Source organism: Antennarius striatus, chromosome 7 (genome assembly GCF_040054535.1).
Source record: "Antennarius striatus isolate MH-2024 chromosome 7, ASM4005453v1, whole genome shotgun sequence".
NCBI lineage: Eukaryota > Metazoa > Chordata > Actinopteri > Lophiiformes > Antennariidae > Antennarius > Antennarius striatus.
This window is the reverse complement of record NC_090782.1, coordinates 9,447,899-9,471,471: the sequence shown is the minus strand read 5'-3', so window position 1 is coordinate 9,471,471 and position 23,573 is coordinate 9,447,899. Positions and strand designations below refer to the sequence as shown.

The following is a 23,573-nucleotide window of genomic DNA, read 5'->3' as shown; positions in this document are numbered from 1 at the left end:
AAAGGGCTGATACCCTGTCACAGTGGCTACAGATCAATGATAATTACCACCTTGACATGAGTACGCTTATTACTGAACAGGATCAGGGACAGGGGCCTGAGCTGCGGTGGCCGTAGGGCCCGATCGATACTGCAGGAATAATGGCTCTCTGGGGCCTCAGATTGGACTTTGCCACTAAACAAGCCATTACAGTCGCCCATGACAGCTTAGGTCTAGATATGCGTCCTAACTCTCCCTTTCCTGAAGGCGTCTCTCTTCCAGCCCGCCTCACTATGGCTCCCACAGGCCTCACTACTCAATCTTGTCATAGACTGTTACGGGCAGCCAAGACACATGCCTCTGGCTTTGAGACGTGTTAACCAGAAGTGAGTGATTAGGGGAAGCATGCTGCTACACAATGCACTCCTGTGCAGCACACTGGCAAACGGGGGCCTTGCAATGTGACCTGATGATTGCCACTGAGCATAGAGATCAAACACAGCTGCAGCGGTGTGTGAGCGTACTGGTACGCGCAAACAAAACACACAAAATAGCAAGCGCATCAGCGCGTATAAGCGATGCTGATCCGTCTATGGCAGCCCTCATCTTCTTTTCTCTTTGATTTTTACCATTTCCCTCCTCCAGATCCCTTGTTTTTTTCCCCTCTCCTTTTTTAATCCGGTCATACCTGTAATCGTGCTCTGCGACAGGAAACTTCAGAGAATCAATTAGTCTTCGCCTCATCCGGGAGCCAAGACGATTCCTCTCGACTTGAGCCGCAAACTCCTTCTATCAGGAGTCATTCTGCCTGCCTAACACCCAGACTCCTCTCTCCTGAGCCCGGATAGGTTTGACTCTAAGCCTCTAAAACGTTGACAACCCAAAGCGCCTTTCTCTCAGCAAGCCCTAACCGCCTGCCTCACCCCGGCCCCCTTTTCCTCTTTCCAACCGTCGTTGCTGCTGAATAAAGAATGATTTGTTTTTCTTCCACAGGGGAAGGGTGATAATGATGCTGCATTGTGGCATCACATCCACAGTCAAATAAACAGCTTCTAGTCGAATCCAAACTACACCCTAAAGCTTGATAAAAGTGGGTATGATAGGAGATTCTGGTGACTCCAGGCCTTCCTTTGTCCGGGGGTAGTTAGCCACTAAAGAGGCAGCATTGTGGATGGTGCTGTTTTTAAATACCACCACACGGCACAAAAGGAAATGCAAACCTGGGACTCTTCTGCTGGCTACAGCAGGCCCTGGAGTGGAGTCTGGAACAAACAGAACATTGAGGGGTCAAATTTAATCCCCCCGCCCCTGCCTTTTGTATTCAGATTAAAGACTAAGGAGGATTTGCAGGAGCCCGGAGTCTCTTGTTAAAAGACTGTGTTCTCCACTTAACCTGCAATTTACCTGTCACTTAAGCCTGCTGCAGCGATCATCCACACCTCTGCTGGTGAAAGGGGCTGTTTTGTTTTTTTCCTCCACAACTCTGGAAAGGTTTTATGTTCACTTAAGCATAATGAATTTTCTGACAGATGCTGATTGAAGCAGCAGAAGTTTGTGAATGATAAGAATAAACAAAATCAAATTCACACACACACACACACACACACACACACAAACACACACACGTCTGCTTTACACAAACCAGAAATCACTTCTTGACCAGTCAGAGTGTGTTGACGGGGATCCAATTTGGTGTGTATTCTCTACAGTGCTGTAAACGCCACGCCCGCGAGGCGCGGAGGCGAAACACACGTCATTGAGCTTCTTGACTTGTCATCGCCAACCCTCTTCATCTGCCCTCTGGTGCCATAGAAACCTGACCCTCTTTTTCTTTCCCCCAACCCGTCTCATGGAGGCCGAGCGTGATTCGTCTCCCTCCAACTAATTCAAGGGGATGAATAAATCTGCCGCCATCATTCTGCCCCACTTCGTCCATTTCATCCCCTCGTGTGAGTTGCCCTGCTCTCCGCTGGACCGCCTCTAAATCTTCCTCCTGAACAGATGTCGCTACGTCCGCGCTACTACTAAAGTGGACCATTCGTTTTCAGAGCCAAGGGGAGTAATGACAGTGATACCGAGACGCCAACAGTCCCTCGCCTCCTTCCTCATGCCCCCTCTTTCTAGAAGTACGCGCCGATGCCGACCAAACAACTGCACAGCTCTTGATGGAGCTTTACACAAGTCTTTGATACGTTCCTTAATCTCCACTAAACTATCCCGCTGGTTTTAACATCCTTGAGTATTAGCCAGAGTTTATCGTTACACGCTAAATTTAGACGCCCTTTCTTAAGACTCAAGGCAGCTTGGAAGCCGTGTGCAGTACAACAAATTCCAAATGCTCAACAACAAAGCAAAATACGTGAAAAATGTTCATTGTTTTAAGAATCAAACCTCTCCGCACTTGAGTCATTTGGAGGAACAAACTGTCTGCGTGGAGGAGATAATGTTTCCCTTTCTCTGTGTGGATATTCAGATCAGAAGGAACTGACAGTCAGAAAGTTGAATGGAGGGCAGGATCCCAAACCAAAGTCAGTCATATGCTGAAAACCTCTGTTGGGTTTCTTTGTGAAAGAGGATCACTCTCTGATGTGCTTTCATTTCAGAATACTTCCCCGTCTTCTTTCCGCTCATCTCTCCATCTTTTTCTTTACTTCTTTTCCTCCTATATAACCAAACCTATCCTCTCTGCTTCCACCTTTATTCTGAAGGAGGCCACCTGTCCTCCTGCACGTCAAACCCATCCCTTGTGGGCTTCTGTGTTAACTTTCAAACTTAAAACCCATTACCGAGCTATCAGCCCACTCATAATGCTGTCTAACGACCTAATTTCCCTAAGTGTCAGCCCTGTCAGTCACAGGAGGCCCCGTCGGCTCGGCCCCCCGTGTCCGAGGGGTCCCAGGTGCTCCGAGGCATCATCGCTGCCGCCAGCGAACACCTCGTCTCAGCCTGTCCTCATCAGGAACAGGATGAAACCCTCAATCTCTGAAAATATGTCAAGGCAAAGTGACTGGGGACACAGGGGGTAAGAGACTTTGGAATGAAAGCACAGGCTTTTTCATTTACCATATCCACCCTATTAGTCAGAGCGGTCCCATTTTGATTTGAGCGTAGTCGGGGTGGAGTGGGGAACTGGGACGCAGCAAAATGGTTGACGGTCACACCGTACCTATTCCAGCTCAGGTGAAATCAGTGTGAGGAGTTTGAGAGTGTAAAACGTATTATTACTGTATGGATCTGAAATGACACCTGTCCTTGTTAGTGGAGCAGCAGCGGCGCGAACTGAGCATGTGCAGGGGGGGGGGGCGTGACGAGGAGGGGAAGAGGTTCACCTGGAAGAGGGCCGAAACACATTGTGTGTGCTCATGCATGTGTGTGTGTGTGTGTGTGACCCCCTCCCCAGGTCTCCCAGCATACCTTTCTGTGAAATGATTTCGTAAATATGGAAAGGGGCCCCTAGGCCACACAGGCCCGACCCTCTTTAGAAGTGGATAATTGACTCCTTTTCCTCCACGATAATTCATTGCTTGCATATGCCAGTTAATACATCAGCTGAAAACTGCCCTGACCCTCATCTCCCTTGATACACACACATACACACACACACACACACACACGCCACCACGACCCAGAGGACTGAGCGCCTGGCAAGAGACTGAGCATAAAAAATGGGGATGACAAATGGCAGCACTTCTAGATCTATGAATGAATTATGTCCTCTAAATACCTTGAGCAGAGGCAACTGTCAGGTGGCGTCTATACTAATCTGGGACAAAATATGACCAGCTCTGCATTCAAAAGGAGGGAGCTTCTATAGGATGAGGTGAAAAATGAATGAGCAATCAGGCCATTAAAGCGTAATGTATGACTGAGCTTTGGTGGACATTTATGCATTTATCACAAGATGGAAATATCCTCTGCCTTTTTGTCATTTTCATACGCCCCCCTCTTATTGAAATAGATTAGGATTATTCCAACAGGGCAGAGATATCATTTGTTTTACAATAGCTGAGTCAGCACATATAACTGTCTTTGGGAATTAGATCAGAAAAGCTAGCATTTTAAGAAACACTCAGAAAACTGAGTGGAGGCGCCAAATTAAATGTATTTGGGACTGTTTAACTCAACAACAGAGGTGGGACAGGAAGACAAATGGTTTATACAAGATGCTGAGCCTGTGTGTAGGATGTTCAGCATGCATGAACACACTGGGGCAGTCACCCACACGCGGAGGGAGGTCAAAGACATTATAACCTTGTTATTGTTCTATCTTATGTTTATCTTTATTTCCCACAGGTACTTTTCAGGCGGCGTTTCAGAGATGAAGTGACTGTTCAGGGCCACAGGAGGATCACTGCAATCCTCTGAAGCACAGAGAGCTTCTGGCAGGAGGAGGCCCAAGGACGGCGTGGCTGGGAGGCTCTGATGCATTCAGGGTCCACTCTCACTGTGGGAAAGGACGGACTGAGATAAGTGATCCTACCAGACAAAGATAAGGAAATGAGTTTAATTTGTCATAATAGTTGGGATATTAAAGCAGCTCATGACCAAAGATCTATTAGAGTGTATTAGTCAGTGGTCACTAGTATTTAATTTCATAGATTATTATTATTGTTACTATCATGATTATGATTATGATTAGCATCATCATCATCATCATCATCATCATTATTATCTACTGTATTCTTCTTAACCTCTTAACCAGCAACCCCCGGGTCACAGGAGTTCCTGGGGCCTATCCCAGCTGACTTGTGTGCAAGAGACGGGCTACACTCCGGGCACAATGCCAGTGCACCGCAAAATTATTATTATTAGATTAGATTAGATAGATTGGATTAGATGTACTTTAATGATCCAAAACTGGGAAATTCACTATTATTATTATTATTATTATTATTATTATTATTATTTAACAAAATGTCAATTTATAAGTATTTTTTTCTTTAATCACAGTGTATTACTGGGTATTTTATATTTACTGCCATGGATGCTGAAAGTGCACTGATTGCAACTACTTTAGCAAATTTAATATTTTGTAATGATTAAAAACAAATACATGGTTTGATAGGGGGTATTCTGGTGTGAACCTGTGATTTGCAATTATTTGAACAATCTTGAAAGAAAGAGATGGTGCTGCTTTTATTTATTTGTCTGTAACCCTAACTTAACCGCAGAAATTACATTCTGTATTATGCATCATTATATTACTCATGTTATTCAGATATTATTTATATGTGTATTTATTGAAATGTGTACTTAAAATACAATTCAAATTCACAAATATGATATTTTCATTTGTGTCCTCTGAAATGTAAGTGTAATTTTAATATGAAGTAGAGTTTAAATGAACAAGCTAGAGGAAAACCGCATGGATGGAGATTTTAATCTGCATTTTCTTCTCGTTATCCAGTGTCTCTTACAACTAATGGCAATGTAATGATATTTTACATCTATTTCATGTATATAACATTTAAATCTCGAAAGGCAGTCAACAGCAGCGCACTCCGTGTTCTCAGACAAATACCAAGGTGGAAAAACACTGACCTCAAAACAGTTTGAATAAAAACAAGGCACAAAGATTCTAAAAAGCCTTTACTGTATTTATTTTATCATAAGTAACCCTTATACTTGTAATCAGTGCGGCCGCCACGCTCCTGACGTAACGTGGTGTGAATGACGACACCGCCATCTAGTGGTTGAATTTAACAATGATGACTGAAAGAAAATTCTCTTAAACATCAATCCTTCCATCCACTGAGAGGAAGCTGCAGATGTGGCTCAGAGATAAATGAAGTCTGGTGTTTACTTGAAAGGTTCAATTCACCACAGTCGTATTTCTGTAAAATTGCACTGGCTCTCTCTTGAAATGGTAACAATAATTAGTTTGTTTCTAAAAATATTATTGGTTACACTTAGTCATTCAAAAATTGAAAGACTCCCTTATGGACTACACTTAAAGCTTTCATTGCTCATCATTTTATCAATATTCCAGACTGTATATCAGATATTTAAATGTGCAGAATGTGAATATTTTACTTCCCAACAGATTACCATGGGTGTTCTGTAGAAGTTGTTGGTTCCACATTGGACTTAGTCTCAAAACACAATAAGGTTAGATTGACAAACAAACTTCACTTTCAATTTTTTGCAGTTGTTTAAGGAAACTAGAGGGTGATTCCAGACTCGTCCTTCATGACGGGTCGTCTGTTATTTCACACCTGGGTGTCCACAGACCAGGAGATTTCCTGTGGAATCTTTTCTCTTTGACTGAACTGGTGTAAACCTGATGTAGATAAAAGTTTCTGGTCTTGCCTCGTGTCCTAGTCCACCTCAACAAGACATCGAATAATAATCTATGATACATCAGAGACGATGCTAGACCAGGGCTTAGAAGCATTTTTTTATTTGTATTGCAAATCAACCACGACAGCCTGACCAAAATATCATTTGTATGAAAATATGATAAAATGGAACTCTATATAACTGCTTGATCCTTTGATAACGACATCATTACTTGATCAGTAACTCAGATTGCCAAGACATTTTATTATGAACACACTAGATAGCTACAGACATCCTCACCACCAGCCTCATAAAGCTCGTTCCACACACACACACACACACACACACACCAGAGATTACAGCAGCAGCAGGCGCCGACTGTTCTCTTATCTTCTCCAGGGGTTGAGTTGTGTGCAGGGATCACACTGTGTGTTTTGCTGTGTTTGTGGACAGCAGATGAATAATGTTGAATAAACAGAGCTTTTCCCCTTAACAGCAGCTGTTGGGTCATGATGCCAAAAGATGGGCAACATGTTGGGAAGGAGTTGTTTGCACTTCTGCACTTTTTTTTCTTCTTTCCATATAACAGATGAATTGTCTTCATGTTTACTTTTTTAATGTAGCGTGACACGTGTCAGGTGTTTTTAATGGTTTTATTGTTCATTTTTAATTTTCTCAACAAAAAAACCCAAGTTATGTGTTTGATCGCCACGTAACTGGCGATCAAACAAAGTCACCTTCATTTAAAAATGCCTCCGCCTTTAAATGAAGAAGCACAAAATTAATAATGGTGCTACATCTTTCTAATTTGCTCATGAATATCCAGCTTCAGTTACATTTTGACTCACTCTCAGCAAGAAGCAAGAATCCAATATATAAAAGTATGGCCAAAGCGTGGGAAAAACTATTACTGGGATTAACCGGATTACACAGGAATAATTTAATAGGGCACATACATGACAAGCGCTAACCACAGTCCATCCAAAGCAAAGTAATCATTAACAATGTTAAGGGAAGAAAAAATTAAATAGGCACACAATCAGCTTGTAAACAACAAAACAAATAAACAGTGAACTAGAAAGGTTGCAGAATACATGCTATTTACAGGAAACGCCATGAATGGTTTTCCTTGGGCTCAGAGGTCAGGGTTGGGTTATCTGAGCGGTTCCCACAGCAGACATCTCTGATCTGTGCAGCTCGCCGGCTCCATCCTGACATCCTGTGGCTCCATGGCTGGAGCTGGACTTGTGGGAGGAGGTGGGTGAGTCGGTGGGGCTTAACTGCACAGCTGTGGTGTCCTGAGGTGTGTGCTCGCTCATCTCCATATCAAACAGCACCGTCCCCATCCGCATCAGCCCCCACTTCTCACCTCCTTTCGCCTTTCGGAGCCTGTGGACCGAGGGCCTTCGGCTGACTAAGCAGCAGGCTGTGAAGAAGACCATGGCTATGAACAGAAGAACCGGCCCAATGATGATGGGGAGGTTGCTGGTTGGGACGTAGGAGCCAAAGGTGAACACACCCACTAGGGTGATGTTGACGCCAGCCAACATGACGCACACTCCACAGGCACAGCACAGGGCCGGGGACGGCAGGCTCCGGTCAGGGAGGGCCCCCAGTCTGGAGACGGAGGGTTTGGAGGGTTTTTCAAGCAGCACCATGTCTGATGGGGAACTCAATGAAACCCAGAGAAGCAGTCGATCAAATGATCGATCAGTGAACGCATCACTCTGGTCAGAGAGAGAGAGAGAGGGACAGAGAAAAGGAGGTGTTGGTGATGACGATGAGGAAGAGCAGTGACGTGTTGTTGGTTACTCATCTGTATTGTTTACATGCGGTGAAACTAGATCAGGAGTGTCAATCTCATTTTCGACGCGGGCCATTTGAGCATAACGGATGTCCTCAAAGAGCCAGATGTAACTTATAAATGTAACTAAATGTAACTCAATGTTACATAACAAATGAAACTCCTTAATGTTAAATAACGCTGAATTGATTATTTATTCAAGTTACAAAAAATTACAGTTGCACAGAAAAAAAATGTTTGTCTCTCTGTTATAACATGAATCCTTTTGTCAGGTTATCAAACCCACAGAACTCCATCAATCAAGGATCAAACTATCCAAGTGAAACAAGAAAATAACATCAAACACAAGTCAAGATGTTGACTTTGTTCAAAATCGTTTTGTCAACGTTAAAATAGGTTTAATTACTGCATTCTGGAAAATGTAGTTTTGGTCGAAGCACACTTTTGATGTATTTATTTTTAGACACTCTGACCTTTTATGCTCACATTTGGCCCCCGGGTTTGGAGTTTGACGCATGTGAACTAGATAGACATTATTTGTGTTTGACGACGTTCAACAAATCAGGAATTGATCCGTTCATTTCTGTATCTTTTTGACTTTTTAACTCGGATTTCAGACTGTTGGTAAAGAGAACCGCATCAGCTGCTCCCTGCTCTCCAGTTTGGGTCTGACATCTGATCTATTCTAAATCCCGCTGAGGTGGTCATGATGCGTCCCAGGCTCATCGGCCGTCAAGTTCAAATGAAAAATATCGTCTATCTAAAGATGATTGAAGTCATCTTAAGTAATCAGAAAAATAAAACTTAACATTTGATTTAAAATTATGTTAAGGGTCCTATTTGGCATTACATCCCTTCATGAATACGAATCAGCCGCTGAATAGGAACAAAAAAAAAATAATTCCTGAAATTAACTAAAATTAACTAATTAATTAAGCAATCATAAGCGGTAAAACTACATTTATCTCTGCTAATCACACAAGACACGACAAGAACCGCGCAGCCAGACTGACCTCCGTCCTCAGATGAGAGCCGGGATGCGGCTGAGTCCTGGGCCGTCAAAGGGGGGTGGGGGGTCTGGAGCTGAACTGGTGAGGAAGTCCAGAATCCACCTGAACACGGTGAGGTGTCGGATTGTTTGCACCTTTGTGTGTTTTCTAAAGATTCCGATCATTAAAATCCACGTGTGACATCCTTCCCCCTCTCCTGAAGCGTTAACAAGCTCGACTTCCTCATGTGTGGACGGATTCACTGCAACACCTCCATCCAGAGGGGCCCTCACGCTGAATGAGATCCAGTGATCACGAATACGGTTTTATTATGTAAATAAAAAACAACAAAAAGAAAATCAGGTCAGACAGGAGGTTAAGGATCTTTTATTGAGAACACAGCAAACCAATAACCAGATGGTCTACTAAGAGCTGTATGCTCGGGATCCACATGAGCATCGATGAATTTCAATGGGATTCCAAAAATTTGCATAATACTGTACACAATAGTCACTGACACAGTTACATGCTGAAGGGGGAAGCAAACATGTCATTGAGTGATTCCTAAAGCAGTAAGGGATGCATTCATGTCAGCAGTCGACCGATGGTAGTTACTATGGGGATGGTGGGGCAAGACTGAGTTAGTGGGACAAAAATGTAAAATGATAAATTAACAGTGGTGACCTCATTCAAACATATTTGGAATCCTCAATGAGTGAAACAAAAAAAAAAGAAAGTAAAAATATTCCTTTAAAAAATAAGAATCAAAAGTAAATATCGGGAGGTTACTCCAGTATCCTTTTCCTTGGCACACGTAGAACCAAAAACACAAAATAACATACACATACTTAAAAAAATAAATCAACTATAGCATCTTATTACAAACAAGTCCCAAATTCCCTTTCAGTGTAATCGATAAACTAAAATCATTCAGACAACCTGACATTAGATCAGGCAGACAAGCCAAACTTGTTGGGACAGATTTGTTCGGTACAAAACGTGCAAAACATGGTGCAAAAAATCAAAGCCTGAGGTAATGTTGTTCAAAATGCCTTAAAAGATAGACGTTACTGTAGATGATAATCACATTACGGATTTAAGGGAGAACACTCTTCTTTTAAGAAAAAAATAAGTGACTTAAAGTAAATCTGTGCTACAACCAACATCTGCTAAAGTTAAAAGCCCACATTAAAAAGGGCCTATTCCACTTCAACATGCATTCACAATCCTGCACTTTCTAAGTGGCCGCCACTATGATGACTGAAAATGGAGAACGCTCTCCATTTTTATCATTTACACTGCAAACGTCCACACGTCAAATCACAGACACTGACATGTTTAAAAAATTACAAAAAAAAATTCAGAACTCATCCCTTTTCTCCAATGACTGAGAAGCCACGAGGAGGATTTAAATAAATTATAATTCAAAAGTCGGACAAACCAACATGATATGAAAATGAGATCATATTTCACAAGGACAGAAACGGCTGATAAACTGTGCTGAGTAAAATGTCGTTTTTAGATTAAAAACAGCTGGTGTCGAGTCGCTTCTGCTGCGTTGAGTCGTCACATATTTTATTATTGATGACTCAAATGATAAATCTGTGAACTGTAAAAATATAGCAAATCTATTCTTAAATGAAAGTTATTGTTTAAACTCTTAAAACAAATCCTGGGTAAGTCTCAAAATCTTGGTGCTCAAACTCAGTGAAGGTGATAAAATTACCCGCCTCAGGAAAAAGAGCTCCAACAACAGACGGCCACTTCAGGGCAATCCTCCGAGACTCCAAACATGCAAACAGAGGAGGCCAAAGCTAAAATCAAGCAGGAAACAATGACAAGAGGGAAACGGGCTCTGATCCTTCACACTGCAATGTTGTCTGATGAAGGTGCAAAGTCGCCGGCGCGCAGAGCGTTGGACTTGGCCCGTCTGCGGGCCAGTCTGGAGTTGGAAGGAGGAGAGAGGCTCATGGTGCAAACAACGGCTCCCACATCCTCCTGCTGCTCGTCGTGCTGGGAGAGCTGCCGGTTGAATGCGATAGCTTCTGCTGCAAACTGGGTCAGTTCTTTGGTGCTGCTGTTCCTGGTAGAAAAGAAGAAGAGGATTTGAAACGTCACTGCAGAAACATCAGATGTCACCGTTCAAGGTGTCTGTCATACCTCTGCAGAACACGAGGAGTTGGAAGACCTCTTTCTGGAGCGTCCTGTAAGAAAAGATCGCAGCTTTGAACTACGTAAAAACAAATTGCTGAATGATCAACAAGAACGAACCATCTATCTGGTGCACAGATGTAATGACACTCACCCCCTGCACCCACGGGTGCTTGAGGACCTGAGCAGCACTGAGGCGCCGGGTTGCGTCCCGAACCAAAAGCTTGGATATGAGATCTTTGGCCCCCTCCGTGATGTGAGCCCAGTCCTTTTCTGGAAACTCATACTTCCCCTGTTGGATGCTCTCAAACAGGTTCCTCTGAGGATGAGATGTTACATAAAAATCCATAAAATGGAAGCACAGACACAACATTTACCAAGTTAATTGAGTCGTGTGCTCTTTCCCATACTGAAGCAGGACATATTGTACCTGGCAGGTTCTACAGATTTCTCCCCGGTCCCAACCACAGTCGGTGCCGCAGTGGCCAGTGAACGGGGGGCTGCCGCTCAGGAGGATGTAGAGGATGACCCCAAGACTCCAAAGGTCACAGCGCTTGTCGTAGAAGGAGGCTTCATCAGTGAACACCTCGACTACCTCTGGAGCCATGTACTCTGCTGAGCCACACTGAGAGACAGCAAAGACAACAACAAAAAGTAGTGATGATTGAAGTAACTAGTAGCTGCTGATAGATCAGTTGTGTGTCTGCAGGTTGTTACTGGTGTGGTGAGCTCTGGAGTCGTTATGGGAGTACAGGCGCTGCTGAGCTTCACTCCGCTTCCCAAGTCAAAATCGCAGATCTTGACCGGGGACACCTGGGAGACAAAACGAAGAATATATATTAACAGGAAAATACCCTTCTGAAAACTTTCTTCATTCTTCTGTCCATTAACTCCTTTGCTACCAGCGCATTGTAGCATTTGATCTCCTTCGGCTGACTTTCTCCAAAGTTTTGGGCATTTATTGATGTTTTCTTTCTATTCTTGACCAATCACAAGATGCTTCACTCAGTGCGACACCGTGTTCACTCAAGGGTGCTCAAACTATGTTGCATCGTAAGCCGTCTTCCTCTGATTCGCCCTCCTCTATTCCGTAACTGAACAGTTGTCATTACGCGAAATCCCATGACAAGTAGACTGATTTTCTGTAGATGTCATTGACGACCAGTGAGTTAAAAGTGACTTACCCGATCAGTGTATTCACAAAGGATGTTCTCCAACTTCAGATCTCTGTGGGCAATGCCTGCAGGAAAGCACATCTTCAACATGATGGAAGGAAAACAAATCACAGCTACTCTCTTTGGGCTTTGGCAGCTGTTTGGACGCTGACCTACCTTTTGTGTGCAGGAAGTCAAGAGCTTGGGCAATGTCTGTGACCACCTTACTGGCCTCCAGTTCATCAAAGTGCTTTCGGTTCTGGATGTGTGTAAGAATAGAGCCTAAAGACGGATAAGACACACTTACGACTGTGTAATTTTGATTTGTAAACTGTAATAGCTCTGTATATGGTGATTAGTTGTTGAATTATTAATTTAATCTTACCTCCATGCAGCTTTTCAAATACCAAATAAAAGCAGGTGCTGTCTTCAAAGAACTGGATCAATTCCAAAATGTTCCTGCATTGAGTCCAGTGATTAGAATCTGCTTCATTCTACATTGATTTGATATCTGATCTCAGTCTAAATGTATTCACCCGTTCCCCTGACACTGATAGAGTGTCTCCACTTCTCGGAAGACTCGACTGCGACTGTGTCCTGCACTCTTTTCAATTATCTGTGTAAAAACAAAACAGAACACTGATAGTTGCTTAAATAATAAACTTAAAATATTTGAATGCACAATCTACTTTTAAATTGTGTATTGCTTGTGTTTGGGACTGTCTAGACCACCTTATATTTAATAATTATAAGACAGGGTGCTAGAGACTGGTTCTTGATTAAGTTTAAAAACCTTTTTATAAGTATACATACAGACTCAGACCTCTGGCTCCTGCTACAAAACCCTCCATCCAAACTCTCAAATCCAAACACTCCCTCTGCCTCTCAGCTTGTTCACGACTAAACCCCACCAACAGAAAAAAAAAATCCAACCTGATCAACCAACCATAAATAATGTGTGATAACTAACTTTCTACTCTTTTCATTTTTGTCTGTTGTAATTGTCGTTGTATGTACTGTTATATTTTTGTGTTTTGTACGTATGTGATCATGTGTTATTTTCCTTGCTGATGCGAACCCAGTTGCCCCTTTAGGGGCAAACATATTCTACTGGACTAACCTGACACACTGGATTTTGCTAGAGGTTGTGTTAATGTAGTACAGTCATACAACATTTGACATTCAGGAAGTTTGCATGAAATAGCAGGTCAAAGGTAGAAGTTCGCACTGTGTGCAAACTGTTTCCAGCCATCAACCTGTGATAAACTTTTGAACATGTTTAACTTAATCCTTGACGTTGTTATTTTAAACTTTACATTAGCTTTAAAAATTTAATGCAACAAAGCCGCTTTCTTAGTTAAACTCCGAAAAAAAAGTGTGAACTGTCGTTACTCACCTTCACAGCAAACTCCTGTCCGTTCTGGAGACTTATACATCCTTGAACTTTTGCATAAGCCCCCTGACCAAGAACCTCATCTGTCAGCTTGTAGAGATCTGAAGAAAATGTGAGACATGTAGTTAAAGTTTCTGTCATTTCTACATTCATATCCTTGACCAATGAAAACCATCAGCTTCAGTACCCTCAAACGTGCCAGTGGAGCTGCCTGTTCCCCTCGTTCTTTTCTTCTTCTTTCTTCTAGCTGCCTCTGGGATGTTCACTGGCTGGCTTTTCTCCATTTCTGTATCAAAACAGACAATTAACATGAGACATATGCAAGCAAGTTAGACAGGCAGTACATATTGTGCCAGTGTGTTACTATATACAGCATAAGATTCAGCAGCTTGTTGTACCTGCTGGGCCTTGGGAAAGATGCTGCCTGTCCTCTATAGTGATCCCATTCTCATGAATTCCACCACAGCTCTGCTCCACTTGGCCCACAGAGAGAGAGTTGCTCTGAAACAGAGAGCAGGAGGCCACATGGAGGGGGAGAGAGCCAGAAAATATGAGCCTAGCCAAAGAGATCAGACGCTGATACAGGGGTGAAAGCACGAGAGAGAATACTCCCCGTTAAATTGTGAAAGAGTTCAAATGTCATGACTTTAAAATTCTCTATTGAGGTAACATTTACTAAACAAAGACCGACCATTAATTTTGTAGTAGTATAACAACTAACTCTGCGGTAGTGGTGTGTTGTGACTACAGGAAACCTGACAGGACTGATCTCCTTCCTGGATATTACCAGAAGCACTTGCACAACCAGTGTTTGACTCATCCAGAGTGACAAAACTTGAACATCCAACCTTGAAATTATGTAAACTTGTATCCTGACAGTTTGAATGTTTCAGGAAACCGGAATTATTGAAATCATCCACATTATGTCCTGACTTAGCGTTCATGTCATACCTGCATAGAGTGCTGGAACGCTTGTAACTCCATCATGTTGTGCCTCACCATGTCTGCCAGCTGGGTGCACATCACTGATGTGAAGTGTGTCTGGAACAACCTGCAGATGCATGAATATAAGGTCAGATAATCATTGCTCCAACACATGCCCTACTGTTCCTTTCACTCAGGCAAACCAGGAGTTTCTGCTTGTGCGGGCATGAACAGCCTGACATGTTCCAGGATGGTTTAGAATCAAGTTAGCTCGATGCTTCTAACAATAAATATACAGCTTCTTAGTAAGACTAATTATTGGAAGCTAGCAATTAGCCGTACAACAGTTAACCACAGCTAAGTCGATGCTAAGTGTTACACAAATGGGGACAGACTATCAGGTGAACAGCTGATGGTGAAGGCTACAGATAGCTTCTAGCTACAACACCAACCATTAGCTAGCTTGCTCTCAGGCGTCCATTCACTCTTCAGTGTTTCGGTAAGGACTTGTTAAAACAAATAATACACGTGAAAAACGGTGTGACGAACCTGGAGGTTGACTCCAAAGAAGTTTAACTCCTCTGTCAAAGCTTCTGACAGCCGATGTAGGAATCTACTGCTAGCTGGAGTCCATCAGTCAAATAATAACCAGACCTGGCAACCCGGGGGGGGGGGAGCCCCACAGCGGAGTGAACGAGTTCACATTCTGTCACTTCACTTTAAAAAAACACCGACAAAACATTAATATCACTAAATATAAAATCTAGTTAGGAGCCAATTATATCTTCTTGATGTGAACTCTTTAAAAGAAAAGACATTTGCGAACACACGACACTGTCGGTGGACGTGTGTGTCTGACGTCACTATGGAGGGGGCGGAGCCTCTCTAGATAACAGAGAACCAAATATATGAGAAGTGTGTGTAGGTTCTCAGTCATCCTGGTCATGGTTTTATTCTTCAGTTGAAGAAGTCTGAAGAAGTCTCTTGGATGAGAGACGAAACGTCTTCAATAACTTTCTAAACGTCCAGTGGATCGACTCAAACAGCTTTTGGACAAAATATGAGACTCACAAATTTTGACTTTGTCATAATATATTGGCGTAAAATACGTATACATAATTTTATGGCTGTGGGAAAAAAAACTTTATTTAAATAATTGTCAAAATCAAGATTATCCTAGTGTTCTTGGCTTGTTTTGTTGTTTTTTTGAAAAATTTACGGTGACCAATTCTCTAAACAACACTTACATGTGTCACTGCTTCGTAAATTGCATAGTGCTCCATAGATCACAGTGACGCACACAGCAGGAAAACCCTTCCTGCGTGGCCTCTTATCTCATTGGTTAAGGATAAGGGCATGATTTCCGCATCACGTGGCTCATTTCCCCGCCACATCTCCAATACACGTTTACAGTACAGTGAGTTTTGTTTTTTTTTGTATGAATGAAACTTTATTTCTGAATTCACAACAAACAGAGCAACGAGTTGAAAGGAAACAAACCACTGAAGAATAAAAAGTGCACTGGAAAGGTATTATATGTCTCTAACAAAATAAGAAAGAGTTTGATTTTTAAAAGCACGTTTATTCACAAAAAAAATTACAAAATAATCACACTCACACAAAATCCAAAAAGAGATTCACGCAAAAGGAATTCACATTCAAAAAGAAAGAAAGAAAAAACAACGTGCATGAAATCTGTGAGGACACTACAAACATTTCATCTGCACTTTCAAGAGAACACGACTCACCTACTATTGAATATATTTTAGTTTGTGGTTTATCACCATCTATATCCTGTTATCTGAAAAGTCTTTGTATTGTATGTGTATTTAAAAATGTAGACTTTAAAAAAGTGAAATAAAAGTGTTCACTCCTATCACAAAACAGTGTTGTTTTTTAATAAAAATAATAAAATTGAATAAATGGTATACTTGACACAGTGCAGGAAATACATAAAGACCACATGCACAGAAGACTACTCGTTTTTAGATTGCATTTTTGTGTTCAAACCATAAAAAATGACACCACATAATAACAAATAGATTAAAGAAACTTAATTCAACAAAATAAGACTCAACACTGTAGCACTATAATACAGTCAAACAAAATGTACATGCACAGGGGGGAAATAAGCATTAGGACACAGGAGTTGCAGGTTATGAAACAGCACGCATGTCCTATATCGATGACTGTAATTACATAAGTAAAAACGGACTGCAGCAACAGAAACCCATTTAAAGAAGTGTGGCAAGATAGTGAATCTTTTCAGATATATTAAGGAAACCACTCATACAACTTTCTGTGAAATTGTTCTTTGTTTTGAGTGATTTGAAGTTTGAAGATTTGAGTTTTCTCATGAGGCTCAGACTACATAGCATAAACATGTCAGCTCCTTCGTCCACGTGGTCTTGCTTAATTGCATATCCTCTCTGTCATCTCTCTCTGTTGGTAAAAAAAAAAAAAAAGAAGACATTTGTAAGACTTCTAATTTGGAAATGAATGGTTGCTCAAACTCAAACTTAGAATACTGTTTATTAACTTTTGTTTCAATCAAACCAACCAAAATTATGTAGTTGACTATGATGTGACAAAGAAATAGGATTATTTGATCTTTTCTTTGCTCTGTATTGCATCATTCCTGTTTCTTTTTTGCAAGGGAAATTATTCAGCCTGGGGTTTATAATCATGATAACTGAAGTCGCACAATTTGAAACACGGTTCTCTCTCTGCTTGTTTGGATGGCAAACTGCTTTTCCCTTTGTTGAGGAAAAAGGAAACAACCGCAGAATGTTTGATTCATTACATAACTGGCCAAAAAGTTGCTTTTCTTATTAAAATTCTTCCTTCAGACCCATCCATTTTCTGAAAGCGTTCTTTCATGACAGAAATTTGGGGAGGTGGTTCTGTTCATGTTGTCAAATTGATATACACAGTAATGTGACTTTTTACAGAATGTGTCTGGATAGATTCTTACTTACAATAAAGTGGCATGTTTGTGTGCATCAAGAGACCAAATTCATTTTCTTTGCAATGTGCACTGGCTAAGAAAATACATTAGAATGTCACATTTTTTTAACATGCCGCACAGCCACTGACCACTGCTAGTATTCTGCCAGATTGCCACTTAATATAACATGAAGCATCCATCTGATCCTCTAACTCTCTTTTTGTCTTACCAGAGGCTCCAGTTCAGAGTTATCAATGAGCCCAAACTCCGAGATGAAGTAGTAGTAGTGCTTGTAGCAGGTATTAATGTGGGCTTCTGCACCCATACTGCAGATGCTGTCAAAGTGATGGATGTAAACATGCACAAACACCCTGAAGAGACGGCTCAGGATCTTCCTGCACACCTGCTGGAAGTTCTTGGGGAAAGGAACTCCTAGTGTGAAAAAAGGAGAAAAATAATGCAGATAGGAAGGGACTTTTACCTAAACTATTATCATGAAAAGATAATTTAGCCATGATTTTGAAAGTAACATTAATGACATAAAAAACATTAATGAAATAAAATAGTTACGTATTTTGTGGCACTCAGTCATGTGTACATCTACCATCTAATGCAAATTTGTGTTTGGGAGGAGCGGAACTGAACTAAACTAAACTAAACTAAACTAAACTAAACTAAACTAAACTAAACTAAACTAAACTAAACTAAACTAAACTAAACTAAACTAAATTAAAGACAGAAATGTCATTAAAGAACAGTTTAAGTCTCGTCATTTGAACAGTAACACACATAGTAACAAACAGCAAAGATCAATACAAAACACATAAGCAGAGATCTATGAGAATAATAGCTGAACTATATTTGAATCCTAGTAATATATGTATGCATTCAAAAATATCCTAGAGAAACCAGGCAGAACTATCACCATCTACATGGCACTGATACTCTATGCCAGAAAAACCACCAAAGTGACTTATTTAGTCAGTTGCAAAAAAACAATGAGACAGTTCTGTGGGGATGGTGGATGTACACTTGATGAAAAAGGTATCCCACCACTGTGCGAGAACACAACATTCCTGCTTATGATTACTGTATCTCATTCCTATTAACACCGCTCATAGCCCTGAGATATTGTTGACAGATTAGGGGAATAGGAGAATAAAGGCAGGGTAACACCTTCAACAAATATACAAATAGTCAAATTCAGGAAAATTCAGGAAAGAAAAACATGCATAACTTCACATAGAGGCCCATTATTCATTCAAACATAAAGCCAACCAGTGATCTCACTCCTCTTGTATGATGAAATTCAAAACTGTAATAAATGTTGCTTGTCAAGTCTAAATGACAGCCTAGTTACCTGCTCATTATTCTCTAAATGTCAAATAACTGTTTGATTAACCTCCACTGAACTTTGTCATCCCATATGAGATGTTGATAAAGGGGACCAGCGCTGCACCCCAGACTCACTGCAGCACCCATGAAGCACAACAAGAAGCAGTCGATCATAGATAAAGTAACAAACTCAAGGCTCTTTCATTTCTTGGCTTCTCACAGACCTACTCTGGTGGGGAAGATGTCTTCATCGTTGATGAGCGACTCTATCCAGTCCATCAGCAGGTTCATGTACTTGAGGGCGGGCAGCTTCGTAGGTTTCTTGTAGTCGTCACCGTCCTGCCACCGGTATTCGTACCTCAGCCCCCCTGACATAATGGGACATGAACGCTCTGTGCAAAACTCGCTCATTGTGCCGTAGATCAAGTTGATCCTGTTAAAGAAGTCAACCACATGAACAGCAGTCCAGTCATTTATGTTCTCTCCCTCTGGCAGCTGAACCACTTTCCTCAGATCCAAACCAGACTTGAGCGAGGCTTGTGCCTTTTTGTAGAGTTCAAAGCGTTGGGTGCCCGGTTCAAACCGTTTCCTTGGTCTGAATGTTTTGTCTTTGCTGAACACTTGTCCAAGACACAACGCCATCAACGCAGTTGTTTCCCCTGAGGTGAGAAGGAGCGCTCCAATATAAGAATTAGTTTAGGTTGAATAAAATGTGATGTTCCTGAGATGTAGACCTGGGCGTTCAGCTTGGAAATCAGGTCACAGGGGGTCAGCGCCTCTCTTGTTAAGATTGTAGGGAGCTCTTGTTCTCATGTGGTGGGACGTTTCTGTGAGGCAGAACAACAACAAAAAAGTCAGAGGATTATTTGTTTCCTGTCCATCCACTTCTTTTAACCAGTATGACCAAAATTGCACATGAGCAAAATGTCAAAGGTATAACTATAAAACCATACATATTATTGTCTAAAGGGTTTTTGCAACAAAGAAGTAGGCAGGCATGGTATTATATTTCAAAAGTGAAATATTTTTAAAGCCAAAGTATGTATTGCACTGAAAACGACGTGTTTTCTCCTGCTATAAAAAACAGTGAGCTCAGCCTAAATGTGCCTTCACTGTTCTGTGTGACCGACATGACCCCATCACAAGACTTTCAACAGCACACACTGAATGACAGTCTGGCATGATGAGGGAAATGAATGGTATGTAGCATGAATGAACAACAAGGCTGATAGAGAAAATGTGTAAGATAAGGCACTACGCATTCGTAAATGCTATGACAGTATGATCTTTGCCAAGTGATGAAGAACAGAGAAGCAGCTCCTCTACTGGGAAATAAGAAGTTCTGATATATGACTGACAAATCTTTGTTTTTGTCCTGATATCTGTTTCGCTATCTGGAAGATGGGAGCGTGACCTCACAGAAAGGTTATGACAATATGACCTATTTTTTAGCATTTGAATGTTTAATGAGTAAATACAGAGAAGGTGCACATATTTTAAAAAAAAAAGAACATTATAGCTGGAGGAGTTACAATGAATTGTATTACACTTAAAAAACTCTCCTGACTTGAGTTTTTCCATTGAGTTCTTTAGAAGACTATAACATATTCTACTTCCACTGCAGTCACATTCAAGTGACTGTGGTTGCAACGTGATATCCGTATTTTGAACTGCCGGTCTCTTTATTTCCTGTGGTTGTTTAAAAAAAAAATGCAGAAGTGTCTCTGCATAATAATCTGTGACATGGACCTGGGTGACTGCTGTAAGAAACTACAGTTCTGTTGACTTTTATGAATTTGAGAAAACTGGGATGGTTTAAAAGTAGTTTTTTTTTTCTCCCCCACTATAAAAGGCATGTCTCTTTCTCTCACCACAGGGACAATTAATTTGCAGTCATGAGATAATCTGAATGACACCAAAACAAAAACGACTTCTGAGATAGACTCATGGTTACAATGTGTTATTCAACACTCAGGAAGACTGTCGCAGTTAAACGTTAAGTATATAAACTAGTTACTGAAGAACGGAAAAGGGACATATGTGACAGAGTGACTTCGATTTTGAACACTTTTTTGTCTCCTTGCATGCCTCAACAGCTTGAAACTGAAGCATGTCCCATCACGCACTAGTGACATACTTTCACCATTGTGGAGTTTACCTCTGACTTACCAGATCTACAACAATCCCTACAAGACCTGACATAAACTATAAAGAAAAAGAGACAGTACTGAAGGCTGCAGTAAAAAAAAAACACAAAAGAAGAGTCAGAGGGAGATAAAAAACGACAACAACACAAAAACAACAACATTACAAAATGGAAAAAGCTGTCTGTGGTGTACCTGGCTGAAATCCTGCAGCAGCTGGTCTGACGTGTGATGGAAAGTATAGTGGGAAGTTCAGGGAAGAATTAGGCTCTGGAATCCTCAATGTTATAGTCACCGTGGAGTACGAATCCAACGGCTCTGCCTTTTCTATATCTTCTGGATCTTTTCCTCGTTTGCCGTTCACCAGCAGACCGACAGACTCCAACTTCACTCAGCAGCACAGACGGCACAGTTAAAGAGAGAAAAAGTTGTTTGGCTTCTCCTCCTGTGGATGATGTCATATCCTGACTTTGTCTGCGGGCCTCTGCTGTCTTTGCGTGTGTGTCTGCCTGTGTGTGGGCGTGTGTACAGAGGGCCTATAAATTGTAAGAACAGTAGGGCTGGGAAAGGCCTTTCCAAGCCCCCAGTCAGCCCTCCCTCCCTCCTCCATGTTTTTTTTTTCTTCTAGTCCTGCAGGCAGAGAAGCCACTTGTCCCACTAAAGCCCAGGCCTCTGGTAAAGATCCTGAGAAAACAGCCCTTCCTCTTCAGCTGCATTTATGACAGAAGGAGCAGAACGCTCCTACAAACATTCTGGATGTTTGGCAGTGTGTAATACAACTATTTTGTGAAGTTTTCGCAACATATCATTTAAATTCTTGTCCTTTTTATGTTTTTGTCATTGACCTCAGCGCTTACCCTAAATAGAGAAAATGCTACTTTCCAAAAAAATGCTCGTTTGCCCTTCTGTGCACACTCTATAAATGTCCCTCCAAACACTGACAAAAGAATTCCATCAAATCATATCAATTTCCTGGTGGCCTCCAGGCTGAGTGTTCTCATGATAGCTGTCCCAACTTTCTCCTTTGTTTCAAAAAAGAATGAGAGTCACTGAAATGATGAGGTATCAGTTTCTCTGACACCCAACGTGACAAAAACTACCTTGCTGTGACATGATCCTTCCCCCTGTATGGTAGTGATAATAGAAACCAGGATGAGAAACAGAATCACTTTACAAAAATAAACTTAGAGTTCTAGTGTTTGCTTGCTGCACCATCCCATATATTCAGCTTCATTGTATGAGTTTGTCTTCCTTCCCAGTATTAAACATCATCTGATGTTTCATTTTGTATAACAGTGAACATTTCCTGCTGAGATAGTGAGTTTCTAAATTAATTGTCCTCCTCTTTTTATATCTTTTATTTGTCACTTCTTAGCTTTAGTGGATTAGGGCATATTTATCCTTCCCTTTTTACAAGCAGCTAATGTTTTGGTTACAAGATAATTTGCTACTCCTCTGTGAACAGCCTCATTCAGAATCCAAAAGCAAGTTTAAACGATTAGAATGTAGTTACTGTCTTCACTCCTCTGGGCCTTGTAGGATTGATGGGTACATACAGCATATAAAATTTTATTAGTCAGATCATATTTCTTTATATCACTCATTTTTGAGAACACAGTTTTATTTCCACTGTTTTATCTACCTTTTAAGTCAATTCAAATCATGTCGGTTTTATTTATGTATTACAATAAAGTCTGCATAAGAGAAATTATGTTTCAAAAAGGATCCTAAGAAAAGTAAATCTATCTATCTCTCTCTCTGTCCGTCCGTCCGTCTGTCTTGAACAACTACATATGTAGGTTGGATATGATTTAATCAGGTTCCGTTGAAAGATTTGATTCTTATATGACTACAAACACAAGTAGTAGTTAATAAAGTAAAAACATGACAGCACACCAGAGAATCAATAGTAAAATCATCTCTGTCAGACCAATTGGAAAAAAGTTCATTTAATAAACTTACTTTATGGAACAAACATAAAGTACAGATTCAATTGTTCCCCCATGAATAAGCAGCGACAGCACCAACATTCAGAGCTCGACTCTCGGTGGAAATAAAACAAACCCACCAGTTGTTCCTTCTTATTCTGAGACATGCGATCGATTTCCACACTGTGAGACCAGATCGGGCACGTCTTGACTGGTGGGTTTTTTTATTATCTTGGTAGTACAGTACTGTACAATATTTGATTGTAATGATTTTCACTAATCAAAAATGTCCACTAGAGGTCACCATAACTGCAGACTACACTGACATTTTTGATTCAAGGTTACAGGTGAGTTCACAACAAGGTTAAACGAGGCCTTTCCTTCGAATATCCAGAGGATTTTCTATTAAACATTTTCTGGATTATTATTATTGTGGTGGTTTTGAATTAAATGGCATTAGAATATTATTTTATACTCATAATTTCCTGTCACAGATTTACACTAAACTCTGCGAAAGAGCAATTATGTTTCAAAATGGATCCTTTG

General features: G+C 41.1%; 3 protein-coding genes across 3 annotated transcripts; all 3 read right to left on the bottom strand.

Annotated features, from left to right (window-relative positions):
* Positions 1-6,474: 6,474 nt before the first annotated feature.
* On the bottom strand, positions 6,475-9,276 carry LOC137599247 (transmembrane protein 275-like). Its single transcript, XM_068320057.1, has 2 exons — positions 9,076-9,276; positions 6,475-7,985 (listed from the first exon to the last, which is right to left on the bottom strand). Exon 2 carries the CDS (start codon positions 7,914-7,916, stop codon positions 7,401-7,403), a length of 516 nt encoding a protein of 171 aa, XP_068176158.1. The 5' UTR covers positions 7,917-7,985; positions 9,076-9,276; the 3' UTR covers positions 6,475-7,400.
* A 141-nt stretch (positions 9,277-9,417) lies between these two features.
* mknk1 (MAPK interacting serine/threonine kinase 1) lies at positions 9,418-15,526 on the bottom strand. Its single transcript, XM_068320056.1, has 14 exons — positions 15,223-15,526; positions 14,701-14,800; positions 14,148-14,250; positions 13,937-14,035; positions 13,753-13,850; positions 12,893-12,972; positions 12,742-12,815; positions 12,534-12,638; positions 12,387-12,442; positions 11,920-12,015; positions 11,633-11,827; positions 11,357-11,521; positions 11,212-11,255; positions 9,418-11,134 (listed from the first exon to the last, which is right to left on the bottom strand). Exons 2-14 carry the CDS (start codon positions 14,770-14,772, stop codon positions 10,915-10,917), a joined length of 1,407 nt encoding a protein of 468 aa, XP_068176157.1. The 5' UTR covers positions 14,773-14,800; positions 15,223-15,526; the 3' UTR covers positions 9,418-10,914.
* A 708-nt stretch (positions 15,527-16,234) lies between these two features.
* mob3c (MOB kinase activator 3C) lies at positions 16,235-21,602 on the bottom strand. Its single transcript, XM_068319018.1, has 4 exons — positions 21,295-21,602; positions 19,180-19,782; positions 17,850-18,052; positions 16,235-17,115 (listed from the first exon to the last, which is right to left on the bottom strand). Exons 2-4 carry the CDS (start codon positions 19,595-19,597, stop codon positions 17,086-17,088), a joined length of 651 nt encoding a protein of 216 aa, XP_068175119.1. The 5' UTR covers positions 19,598-19,782; positions 21,295-21,602; the 3' UTR covers positions 16,235-17,085.
* Positions 21,603-23,573: the final 1,971 nt, after the last annotated feature.